Source organism: Microplitis mediator, chromosome 8 (assembly GCF_029852145.1).
Source record: "Microplitis mediator isolate UGA2020A chromosome 8, iyMicMedi2.1, whole genome shotgun sequence".
NCBI classification, from domain to species: Eukaryota; Metazoa; Arthropoda; class Insecta; order Hymenoptera; family Braconidae; genus Microplitis; species Microplitis mediator.
In genome coordinates, this window is record NC_079976.1 from 14,670,919 (window position 1) to 14,684,641 (window position 13,723).

Below are 13,723 nucleotides of genomic sequence, written 5' to 3' on the forward strand. Positions count from 1 at the left end.
TTATAAATGTGCAAAGAAAAGTGAAAACAACGAAAATAGTCGTTAATACGTGAATTAGCAAAAAAAAAAATATATATATATATATATATGATAATGGAATATGATTATTGAATGTATCAATAGTTACGTACGAAATTAATAAAGAAATAATTAACTCGAATTTCACCCTCTGATTTTTGTATAATAATACTAACGGAAATAGAGTTAGAATAAAGGAGTGGGAGAAAGAATTTTAATATTTCACTGCATGAAAACCCGGTACCGGTAAACTATTCTTTACTTTACTTTCTGCTGCTTCCTTTTGCATGGCTTCAGATCATATAATTGAAACTCCAATAAATTTTTTCTCCGACTCCATAAATTAATCAATAAGTAATAATAATGATCTATATTTTTTATTATGTAAGTTAATAATATGATTTGCAAATGACTGTGCGTAATTCCACGAAATATTTAATAAGATTCGAGTGGCGAATAAATAAGAGAAGGAATGTAAGTATAAGAAAGAGATTCGTCCTATGCTGAGAAACACTGAAATAAAGGGAAGTAAAGAACTATATTATTGTAAAAGAATATTTATTAAGAAGATCGATGTAAAGGTAGAGTAAAGATTACAGGAAATAATAATGGTAGTGGTAGTAACGATATTAACGAATTAGCTGTCATACAACTATTATGGATGGTTGCAATTTTATCCTTGGTTCGCATGTTTCCAGATTATTGCCGCTCACGACGGTTCCAACTCATCTAAATAAAATGTTTGAAATTAGTACGATTAAGGTAGTGAAAAAAAAATATATAATAAAAGAGGAAGGTTAATGGACTTACCAAGTGCGAGAAAATTTACCTTCCTCACCTTTCTTTTTCCAATACCTTAAAACTTAAAACCATCCCATATGGCACCATGAATCCCCTACATAGACTTGAATTTATCATTTTCTCTCCTTCCCTCTCACCTTCTTTTATTAGTCTGGTCGGCTCATTGTTGCTTTCTTTTTATTTATTTTTCTCGTTCGTGAATCAATTTTTCTCTCTCTTAGTCAGAGTCGGTGCGTGCTGGAAGTAACCATGTCGCAATTATTGCATCTATAACTTGGAAATAATAATAAATTAAGGCAGTAGGTATATAGTTGTATAGAAAGAGAATGATGATTATAAGTAATGAACGAAAGGGGGAGGAGAAATTTTTTGTTTTAAAAAAAAAAAGGTTATTTAACTATAATTATTAATATTGTAGGGTAAGTTGTAAGTTATTCATAGTGTAAATTACGCAAATATTGTAAAGCTTACAAATTCTCTGATGATCGTCGGTAATAGATGTAGCAGAAATCGCGTCAAAACGAAGTGTGTCTTTAGGGCAGACCAATAAACCAAACTTTCTGACTATCTGCCCAGAAAATCAGAAAACACTATGGTAGTTTTTTAGAAAAAAAGTCGATTTAAATTTTTTTTACGAATTGAATATATTGTCGTCCCAATCCTCTCAAATTTGTATCATATGTATATTTAATTACAGAAGACCATTGAATTTTGAAATATTTTTTTTATATTAAACTATCAGAAGTAATTAGAAAATTTTGGTATGCGAATATAAAAAATAAATAAATGAAAATATGACTTGCATGATTTTCAAGTAATTTTCTGAAAAAAAACACAACAAATTTTAAACATAAAAATATTGACACTTGAATTTCAACCGCTAGTTTTGATTTTTTTTTCTTCTTATTGGCCTGAATGAGCGAATAGAATTTATTTATTCATAAAAAATTTTTTTTCTATTTAAATGCTTATTTTCGAATTTTCAACCCAAAATATTAAATACAGAAATGGTAGTTATTTTATAGTATAGATATGAATCATATGATGTACTAATTTTTTTTTAAAAAATTAAATCAATCAACGATGTAAAATAATTATCATTAATATAAGATTAATAATGAAGAAGTAACCTTAAAAAAAAAAAAAAAAAAAAAAAAAAAAACAGGATTGATTAGTATGAAAATCGAAAAAAAAAAGAGAAATTTGCATTAGAAAAAAAAAAGAAATTATATGTTATTATCAAACTTTTTTCTTTCCTCGAAATTTATTTATTTAGCTTCAAGTTCTAACGCTGATTAAAGAAAAATGTTAGGAAATGAGGAAATGAAAATATTTTAAGTAACAATTTGTGGTTAATTAAAAGTATTTTCACTTCTTATTTATTTGGAATTTTTTTTCTCTCTCTCTAAAAGGTGTAGTTAGTTAAGAACAAATTTTGTAAAAAATTATTGGTGGTATTTTTTTTATTAATTTTGGAAAAATGGGTCTTTAAAAGTATTTCGAACTTTGACCATTCTAATAAACTTCAAGCTTATTATTTAATGTGGAATTTAGAACAAAGACGGATAATGATTACCTTGTACGGGCACGAACTTCAAAATGTTGCACTTGTAGAACAATAGGTTGTGGAGCAGGTTGCTAAAATGGTTTTGTCCATTCTTAAATATTACACTTACACTAAAGACAAATATTTGTTAACAGTTAAAGACCTGGTGACACTAACTAATAGCACTGCGAAGCCGAACAAAGAAGGCACAGATACATAATATATATTTAAAAAAAAAAAAAAAATATTTTTTTCAACTATTTTACTCAACGGAAATAGACAAATTTTATTTCATCATTACAATGGACGCAGCAATCGAGGCTTGTTACAGGTAACGTTGTGAGTTGAAACTGAATGAAGTCGAAGGAATTTGGAAATAGGATATGGGTACAATAGATAAGGGGATCTCTCATCGAGAGACGTTATTAAAATGCATACTCTCCAACGGAAAAATATTGAATAATTGGTAGTTGCTATTATAATGTTTTGTGGGCTAATAAAGACAAAAACTATGATTTCGATTTTTGCCCCAGTAAAGAAAAGAAAAAAGCATGAATAATAATTTCATTAAGTGGCGCATATGTCAAAATTTTTTCTTCTTTCTCCCATTTATAATAAAATAATAAATACATGTGGGATGTTGCATGGTGACAATCTATAGCAATCTTGACATTTATTATTTATCTAAGAATATTATGCAATTTCAGAATTTTTTTTTTAGCGGAAAAAAAGGTACAACAAATTAAATAAAAAAAAATAGATAGTAAAACAGCTCGATAGTGAAAATGTAATACCGGATGCAATAAAATCAGCGATTTCGGGTGACCTTGCAAATTTCGAAAAATGTAAAATTATCAATTTTACAGCTAATAACTATTATTATGGAGGAAAAGAGGATGTTACGTTCTGGGGTGCTCGAATTTTTTTTTATTGTGGCTATAATAACGAACGAAAATAATGTTCTTGCGAGCATTATTCGTCAGTGAACTCAGTCTTTTTTTTGCAAGCGCTCAGGATGAAAGATTATTCAGCTCGGCTAACGGATATAAACGTGTGAGGCGATCGGAGGTAGTTTTGAAATTTAAATATAAAATAGAAAAAATTATTATCGAGGCCAAATTCCTCAACTGCGTTCTTTTACCCGCAGTGAATCACCACCTGACTACCCCATATTTACCGAGACTTACTCACATCCGTTTTTTTTTTAAAATCTAAACCTAGAACAATTTATTCTTTTCTATCCACCTTGCTAGTTATAGTTAGAGATAACGGCTATTCTATTTTTTTTTTCTCAACGGCAAGATAATAAATCTTAATATTACCTCGGTACTGATTCCCCGAATTAAAAGAAAGACGTTACCAACCGGCAGCAGCTGAGTAAATATGAATGTAAAGCCAAGATTATAATAAAGACTCTATTGTAAATTATAATGTCCAGAGTAGCTATTGTTACTAGTTCTGAGAGTCGAGCATCTTGAATTTACAAGATAAGAATTCAACCACGCAGCTTATCAATGGCCCCTACTCACCTGGCCTAGCTACCTATCTAACTCATACGTTCCCCTAACTCGCCTAGGATAAAGAAAATTTGACTATTACTTCCTCCACTTCCTCATTACCCTATCACATAATGTCTTATCCCGCCTCTTCCAAAATTCTAGTAACTACATACCTAGGGCCCACCTACTTCCCTCCTTATCATAATTTGTATCTTTCTCAACTCTAAGGGAATTATGTAGCTATCTCCTTCACCAAGGTGCTAGATTTACCACCCACCTGTAACTAAATCAAGACACATTGGTTCTATAAAAATAGAACCACCCATGCCGCCTACATAATTCAAGAAATAACCCTCCAGTGCCCCAATATTCCAAAAATTCTCCCTCACTAGTCTTCTGTCTCGAGAGTATAAAAGGACTCCTCGGTCGTAGCGAAACTCTCTGCCGTTTTTAAAACTTTTGGTATATTTCTCTAATTTTCGATGGTAATAGTTCATTTGATTTAATTAATTTCTTCCGTGTTATAACAAATTGATAATAATTTCTCACCAATTTTCGCGATAATTAGTGCGGTTCTAAATCTACCAATAAAATTCGAATCATATACATTTTAATAAGTCGTTTGCAATTAAGCTTAATTTGATCTTAATTAAACGAAAATTATCACTTCGCCAATCTTGTTACAATTTTTGACAATCCCGAATAATCTTTCATTCGAGTGCGGTAGTGATTAGTGCGAGCGATAGTGAACAGTGAAGAATCAGAAGCACCTGAGACGTGATTCACCTCCACCAACTTGCCGCAATAAAAAGCAGTTCAAATCGGGAGGTGTCCAAGTGTACGGTCCAGCCACGCAGACTGCAACCAAACTCAACGTCGGTGTACATCCAAAGTAATTGTTTAATAAATCCGCAAAAGTAGTAAGTCCTGACATTTTTATTTCTAATCTTAAGAACGCACATACACTCCTCCTATTATCCTATTATTCATGCTCGGCACCAAATAACGTGGTCCCCGTTACCCGAGTAAAGGACTTAAGTGTCTTGACTCAAAACAAGGGACTGGGATATATGTTATGTCGCTTGGACGTAACATAATTAAAATTTTGGTGTCAGAAGTGGGATACGCGTTTGAAATGCCCGCGGTGTCCGAGCATGCCTAAAGTAACTCCCCCGGTAACGAGATCGCGTAGTAAAGGTCGACAACAACGCGAAGAGCAGATAGAAGGTACCGATTGGCAAAATATAGACCCGCTATCTTTAACTCCAGAGCAACGAGCCTTATTTAACCAACAATTTTTACGTCCGGGTTCTTCGGGTACGATCAGAGAAAGTCCTGACAAATTAACAGTAGCAGAACAGACGAGACGAGAACAAGAAAGAGCGACCGAACGAAACCGTGAAATTAGAGTAAGTGCGGAGGAAAACGCACGTCGGCTGGAGGAAGAGAGACGCTTACGAGAGGAACAGGAACGGGAGGAACAACGAATTAGAGAAGCAGAAAGAGCGCGAGCCGCCGGCGACCGGGTTAGACGGGAAATTAACTTTGAAGATTTACAAATTGCGCCGGGCGACAGAAACGAATTAGCACCAATACCGAATATGAATGAAATACATGTCGTTTTGCCAAACTCCATTAAATATGCGGTCGAGGCAGTCCCTTATTTTACGGGCCAAAATATACCATTGGCTCACTTTATCGAAGGATGTAAGGAGGCCCACGCGATGGTGCCCGCGGAACACGAGCAAAATCTAGTGCTAATGCTGCGAAATAAATTACGGGGCGAAGCGCGGAGAACTATTCAGGAGCAGACCTTCAGGACAGTGGACGCACTTTTGACTCACCTAAAAGAATTGTACGAACCCCCCAAGTCCTTGTACCAATTACAAGGGGAAATGGGAAGAATTTTTCAGCGCGACGACGAATCGGCATTGTCATATACTAATCGAGTTTTTGAACTAGGAAATCAAATATTAGACGTGGTAAAATCGCAAATACCAAATAACGAGCCTTTAGCCCCCGCGGAAAAAGTAAGATATGAGAATGAATTCCGGGATTGTCTTATACGTGGACTTAAACCGGAAGTAGAGCAAAAAATTTCGAGAAACCAACCTTATCGCGAGACCGCAATCGAAGCCGTGAAAATCGAGAAGTATGTACGCGCTAAAGAATTGTTGAGGGGAAAAACCCCGTCCAGAAGAGACATAAATTATTCAAACCGAAGCTTTGACTACGAGCTACCAAATAATCGAGATGGGAAACGAGTAGGAGTAGTACAGGGGCAACCTATCGTATGTCAAATTTGTAATAAAACCGGTCATAGCGCTCTGATGTGTTATCAACGGGACTTAAATCGAGAATTTAACACTCGCGAGCGATTTCCAATTAATCCAACTAATAACTATAACAGTAATCGATATAATAATGGTAATGATACTAATTTTAATCTATATCGCGGAACTAATAATCGATATAACGGTAATAACGGAACCCGCAACCATAACTACCCGCAGGGCAACCATAATAATAGAAGCAGCGAAAATAATGGTCAAAGCCGGTACGACGGTCCTTACGGGAATAACTATCGGAGCAATGACCAGTATAATCGTAATAACACTAACCCAAATGCTACCAATAATAATTCAAGAAGCGAATTAACTTCTCCGAATTTTAACCGCGAACGTGTAAACGGTCAAAGGGAGGAAAGGATTTGTTATTATTGCAAACTACCGGGGCATTTTATGGTAGATTGTACAAAAAGACGGGAAAATAATCGCAGGTCATTCATGGACGGGCCGTCGGGCCCATCCACTAATGAGCGGGCACGCGTTGGTAACGAAAACAGGTCGGGAAACTACCAAACCCCCCTGCGTTCGGACGCACCGCGGGAGGTTGGGAGATCCGAGCGTCCGGTCATGCAAGTAATTGCGGAAGAGATGGACACGGAGGAGCCATTGGAGACTTTCCAGTGGCAGTAGTTAGGCTTAGCCACGATTGCGAAGCCCCTACTATAAAAATAATATGTAAGGAAATAATCGAGTCGGCTATTTTAATGATCGATACGGGATGCGAATTAAATTTACTTAAATGCGGTATGGTTACCCCGGGTACATGGGTTGATCGTAGCGAAATATTAAAACTAACAGGAATCACCCCGGAATTTGTTTTCACTCTCGGTAAAATGGATACTGAATTTTTTGGCATCCCGATTGTATTTCATTTAGTTCCGAACATATTCCCAATAAAAAGAAATGGGATCTTGGGATCGAAATTCTTGAAAGATAATGAGATAGACGTACTCTATTCTCAAGGGTGTCTAAAGATTCGAGGACATAAAGTAGAATTTGAACACGCGGAAACGGTAGTTATACCGGCCCGCACAAAAGCTGGGTTTTACGTACGAGTCGCTAATCCAGAAGTAGAGACGGGATTCGTGCGAAGACTTAGAGTTAACAAAGGGATTTATTTGGGCAACGCGCTCGTGACAAATAGAAATGGGAGGGCACACATGTTTATAATTAATACAACGCCCAAGGAAATAGAAGTAGCGGTGCCGGTCGTTACGCTGGAACCATATACAGAGATTAATTATTTTGACGCTTTTATTAAAGACGAAAATACTTACATTGATAACAGTAAAAATACGGCTCGCATTTTTGAGATGGGCGAACATGCTGTCGGAAAAGTAACGGTCGGGAGAAATAATAATGAAAGTGTGAATGTCGGTGATAATTTGGGAGAATATAATTGCGGAAAAAGTACCGCGAGAGTAAGTAATAATTTTGAAACTTTAATAAACGGTGAACATGCCGTCGGAAAAGTAATGGTCGGGAGAAATAATAATGAAAGTGTGGATGTCGGTGATAATTTAGGAGAATATAATTGCGGAAAAAGTACCGCGAGAGTAAGTAATAATTTTGAAACTTTAATAAACGGTGAACATGCCGTCGGAAAAGTAATGGTCGGGAGAAATAATAGTGCAAGTGTAAATGTCGGTGATAATTTGGGAGAATATAATTGCGGAAAAAGTACCGCGAGAGTAAGTAATAATTTTGAAACTTTAATAAACGGTGAGCATGCTGTCGGAAAAGTAACGGTCGGGAGAAATAATAATGAAAGTGTGAATGTCGGTGATAATTTGGGAGAATATAATTGCGGAAAAAGTACCGCGAGAGTAAGTAATAATTTTGAAACTTTAATAAACGGTGAACATGCCGTCGGAAAAGTAATGGTCGGGAGAAATAATAATGAAAGTGTGAATGTCGGTGATAATTTAGGAGAATATAATTGCGGAAAAAGTACCGCGAGAGTAAGTAATAATTTTGAAACTTTAATAAACGGTGAACATGCCGTCGGAAAAGTAATGGTCGGGAGAAATAATAATGAAAGTGTGAATGTCGGTGATAATTTAGGAGAATATAATTGCGGAAAAAGTACCGCGAGAGTAAGTAATAATTTTGAAACTTTAATAAACGGTGAACATGCCGTCGGAAAAGTAATGGTCGGGAGAAATAATAGTGCAAGTGTAAATGTCGGTGATAATTTGGGAGAATATAATTGCGGAAAAAGTACCGCGAGAGTAAGTAATAATTTTGAAACTTTAATCAATGGCGAGCATGTCGTCCGAACAATAATTGCCGAGAGAAATAATAATGAAAGTACGAATTTCGGTGATTATTTGGGAAAATACGATTGTGAAGAAGGTACTGCGGGAGCAAGCGATTATTTTGAAAACCTAAATAATAGCGAGTTTGCATTCGGAGAAGCGAATGTCCGCAGAACCAATAATGAGGGTAGAGAGATCAAGTATGATTGTAAAAATGTCAATAATGAGGAAAATGCCGCCGGAGCTAACATAAATTTCCGGGACTCCTACGGTAACGCGGGTAACTCCGGGGTAGAAAAAGCTTACAGGGACGGGTGTTTAGACTTTCTAAGAGAAAGTGGACAATCTAATCTGAAAGAGAAGCGGGTTGAAACTATTATGAATTTGTTGAGACATAATCATATGAACGAGGAGGAGAAAGAAAGTATATTGGAGCATGTCCGAGAGCATCACAATAGCTATTTTCTCCCGGGAGACAAATTAAGTTGCACCAACGTACTGACGCACAAAATTAAAACTACGGACGAAATACCAGTATTTACACGACAGTATCGATACCCTCAAACGTTGAGGGGAGAAATTAACCGACAAGCGAAGGAGTTGGAAGAACAGGGAATTATCGTACCGTCGGTATCACCATATAATACCGCCGTGTGGATTGTTCCTAAGAAACCTGACTCACAAGGTAATAAAAAATATCGGTTGGTGCTCGACTTTCGTCCGTTAAATGAAAAAACCGTGGGTGACGCGCAGCCGTTACCACTAATAACTGAGATTTTGGAACAACTAGGTGGGGCAATTTATTTTTCTACGTTAGATTTAAAGTCCGGCTATCACCAAGTTGAGGTGGACCCGGCAGACCGCCACAAAACTGCGTTCTCAACCACATTCGGTCATTTCGAGTTTTCGCGAATGCCCTTTGGGCTCAAAACGGCACCCGCTACCTTCCAACGTATAATGAACATAGTCTTATCGGGATTACAGGGAGTTGAAGTATTCGTTTATCTGGATGACATCGTTGTATATGCAGGTTCGCTAGAAGAACATGCTTTGAAGTTAGAACGAGTTATGAAACGCCTTAAGGCAGCTAATTTAAAACTCCAGCCAGATAAATGCGAATTCTTGCGGAGAGAAGTGATCTACTTAGGTCATATAATATCCTCCGACGGGGTACGGCCTGATCCGTCTAAAATAACGGCGGTAAAAAATTTTCCGCGCCCACGAACTCAGAAAAATATCCGGCAATTTTTAGGACTAGCCGGTTACTATCGGCGTTTCATCCATCGATTTTCGCAAATTGCAAAACCTCTTACGAATTTATTAAAAAAGAATATGGCTTTTGAATGGGGCGACAGTCAACAAGTGGCGTTCGAGACATTACGTGACAAACTGTGCGAAGAACCAGTCCTCCAATATCCTGATCCAACTCAGTCTTTTGTGGTGACAACCGACGCGTCCGGTATCGCGATCGCGGGGATCCTGAGTCAAGGACCCATTGGGAAAGACAGGCCAGTCGAGTATACTTCTCGCGTTTTAAACGAAAACGAACAGAAGTACAGTACGTATGAAAAGGAAGCGCTGGCCATATTACATTCAGTATCGCAATTCCGACCCTACTTATACGGGCGCCCTTTTAAACTAGTGACGGATCATAAACCATTGGTCTGGATGCAAACCGCGAAAGACCCAACGTCACGGTTAACTCGATGGAGGCTAAAATTACAGGAATACCAATTCGAGATTATATATAAGGCCGGGAAAACAAATGTTAACGCAGACGCATTGTCACGGAACCCTCCCTATCCTTTCATCGAAAAGCCAACCAAGCACAGTGAAACGGACGAAGATGAAATTACGGACAAACGCGAGTCTCAATTATTGGTAATAACGCGAGCTCAGGCTGCTAAAACTAAGACTGAATCGACCGAGCAACCACAACCCTCAACATCCTATGAAATCCCAATTGCCGCGCGAACGCGAAGTCGGAATAGAAATGCGGGCGAAAATTATGACGGGGACGAGGAAAAGAAGTTCGTAGACCTTGATGAAATAAAAACCGTGGAATTAATGAAGTTGGAACCATCCCAACCCTATCCAAGAAAAATCGTACCCGGGATCTTGGAGAACACACGGTTCCACTGGGAAAACGATGATCCGCACGACGGGGATGACACAGAAGAAGAAGGTTCGAATGAGTCGGAGTTGGGGGAAGAGAATGACGAAACGTTAGATCTGAAAAAGAATCGGTCGGGCATACCCCGACGGGTGGTGGAAACTCGGGATCATATCTACATGCAGAGAAACAATTACCTTTATTTTATAAACGAAGAAGGTGAGCCGTGTGACGAGGGGTCAAGAAGAATGAACGAACGATCGTCGTTGCCTCGCTTTAAAAATCTGCAAGCTAAAAGTATAACTCTGATACGGGTTGGGAAACGTCACCATGTCGCGGTAGTGTTAAACTCGCAAAGGGTTCTCAGCTGGGAATGGATACGAAGAGCCTTAACGAATACGTTAGAAAAATTGAAATTACGAGCAATAAGTATAGCTAAGTCGCGAATAATAAACGGGAAGACCTGGAATCAGGTGTTGGCAATATTACGTGATTGCTTCGTGAAGACCGGGACCACCCTAATTATATGCCTCGGTATGGTCGAATACGTAGACCGCAATGCTCGCAAGGGAATTCTGGAAGAAGCCCATGCCTCGGCTATCGGAGGACATAAGGGTATCACTAAAACTTATAATCGTGTTCGGCTACGTTATTACTGGGAAGATATGAAGGTGGACATACAAAAGTTCATCCAAAATTGTTTGTCATGTCAATTATCTAAATTAAGGCGGGTTAAGACCAAACAGCCAATGCAAATAACTGACACTCCGGAAAGTGCATTCGATAAGGTCGCGATAGATATCGTTGGTCCACTTACAAGAACGAAAAATGGTAACCTATATATTCTCACCGCTCAAGACTTGTTAACGAAATTGGTAATTGCAGTCCCGTTAAGAAAAACGACGTCGGAACAAATCGCTAAGGCTTTTACAAAACGTGTAATTTGCGTATACGGGCCACCCAAATCGATCCTCACTGATCAAGGTGCAAACCTTATAAGTCAATTGATGCGAGAATTTGCGAAAATATTTAAAATCAAAAGGTACCGCACCACCGCATTTCATCCCCAGTCAAACGGATCTCTAGAGCGCTCTCATCATTCTCTAGTTGAATATTTGAAACAATTCGCGAATCAGGAAGAAGAATGGGATGAGTGGTTGGAACTAGCCACCTTCTCATATAATACTAGTGTTCACGAGGGAACTCGTTATCAACCCTTCCAACTTGTATACGGACGAGCCACCCGATTACCATCCAGTAAAGCTGAAGAAGGCCCAGCGCCCACGTATGAAGATTTCATTACGGAATTAACGATACGAATCCATGAGGTTCAAGCGTTGGCCCGCGAAAACTTAGTTCTAGCAAAAGAAAGATCAAAACAATATTACGACCGCGACATAACCACCGTATCATTCCATCCTGGTGATTATGTGTTCTTGTTAAGGGGACACAAAAAGGGCAAGTTACATCTCCCCTATGATGGACCATACGAAGTAATGGAGATTATGCCTGATGGTAACGTTAAGCTGAAAATAAACCGTAAGGTCAAAATAGTTCATCCTAACCGGTTAGCGTACTCCCACATACAGCCCCTCGACGAAGGAAGCGATAGTAGCGAGGACGAATAAAAAAAAAAGGAGAACAAAGATGTAATAAGAAGACTCGAACCACACATAGTAAAAATAATAGTCTTTTTCCTTCACCCTCCTTGTCTCTACTTTTCCTTCCTCTTCGAAAGGGGATTAGCAAGTTCATTAACGGTAGCCATAACGATCGTTGCAGCACCAATGTCGCAGAGCCGTGAACAATCGCCTGGGCGAATGACGTCTTCTCCAACTCTAACCATTGGAACCGGGTCACACGCTCACGTTCAAGTGCCACGATTTATTCAATATGCTTGTGAACAACGCCGACTCGAGACCTTCGCCGGTTGGACGGGTCCTGCCATGCTACCGCGAGATCTAGCCGCTGCAGGGTTCTTTTATATTGGCGTCGAAGATCAAGTAAAATGTTATGAGTGCGGAGTGCGAATCGGCCGATGGGATGAGAACGAGGACCCAGTAGTCAGCCATCGACGCTGGCAGCCCGATTGTCGGTTTGTTCAGACCTTACCTATCGTCGACATAACCCTAACCCCGATCCCGTCCAATACTGTAATCCGACCACCTGGAGGGGGTAGCTCTCTCATGGAAGGGAATTATTTCGTTGTTCCCGATTCCCCAGTCGAACAGCCCCCCACCAAGGTCCCACAGTTTCTGAAACTCGGAAACCTTAACTTGGCAAAGCCGAGGGGTCCCATGTACCCCGAGTGTGCGAGCTATGAAAAAAGACTCGAAAGTTTTCGCGATTGGCCTAGCACTAACCTCCAGTCTAAGGAACGGTTAGCGGAGGCCGGATTCTTATACACTAACTGTAACGATCAGACCTTGTGCTTCCACTGTGGTGGAGGCTTGAAATATTGGATAAGGGAAGATGACCCGTGGGTCGAACATGCGAAATGGTTTAATAAGTGTTATTGGGTATGGGCAATGAAAGGCCAGACATTCATTGACCGCGTACAAGAACAAATGGGCGTATTGGTAGCTGGGGAAGACTCTGAGCCATCAGAGCAAGTAATTAGCGAGTCTGAATACGAACGCGAACTTGGAACTTGCCACGAAGGGGGAAGCGACGCGGAAACGGTCGTCGGATCAACATGGGAGGCTGAAGATCAAAATCGGTGTAAAATATGTTTATGGGAGGAATTGGGAATAGTGTTCCTACCATGTGGTCATCTGGTAGCGTGTACCAAGTGCGCCCCTAGCCTAACTCGTTGCGCCGTTTGCCGAGAAAATATTGTTTTAGTGGCCCGCGCTATAATATCGTAATCTACACAAGTAAATCCTCAAGAGAAGAGAAGGGATGGCGACGCATAATAACAATAAAATCAATAAAAAAAAAATATAATAAATAAATAAATAAATATATATATATATAATAATAACTATAATGGTCGGTAGAAGTAATAATAAGCCCCCGTAAAATATCGTAAGTTTTTTTTTTCTTCTTCCTCTTCCTTTCATTTATATATCTTCCAAAAAAAAAAAGGGGAAGGAAGAGAGGAAACCCAAAAAAAAAAATTTATTTTTTTTTCTTCTCTC

The 13,723-nt window shown here is 38.7% G+C and overlaps 1 protein-coding gene across 1 annotated transcript; it reads left to right on the top strand.

The window, feature by feature from the left end:
- Positions 1–12,370: 12,370 nt before the first annotated feature.
- Positions 12,371–13,450, top strand: LOC130673817 (death-associated inhibitor of apoptosis 1-like). Its single transcript, XM_057479026.1, has one exon. It carries the CDS (start codon positions 12,371–12,373, stop codon positions 13,448–13,450), a length of 1,080 nt encoding a protein of 359 aa, XP_057335009.1.
- The last annotated feature ends 273 nt before the right edge of the window (positions 13,451–13,723 follow it).

Excerpts from the sequence above, each read along its gene's own strand:
- LOC130673817 (XM_057479026.1), top strand. The coding sequence starts at position 12,371 with ATGTCGCAGAGCCGTGAACAATCGCCTGGGCGAATGACGTCTTCTCCA.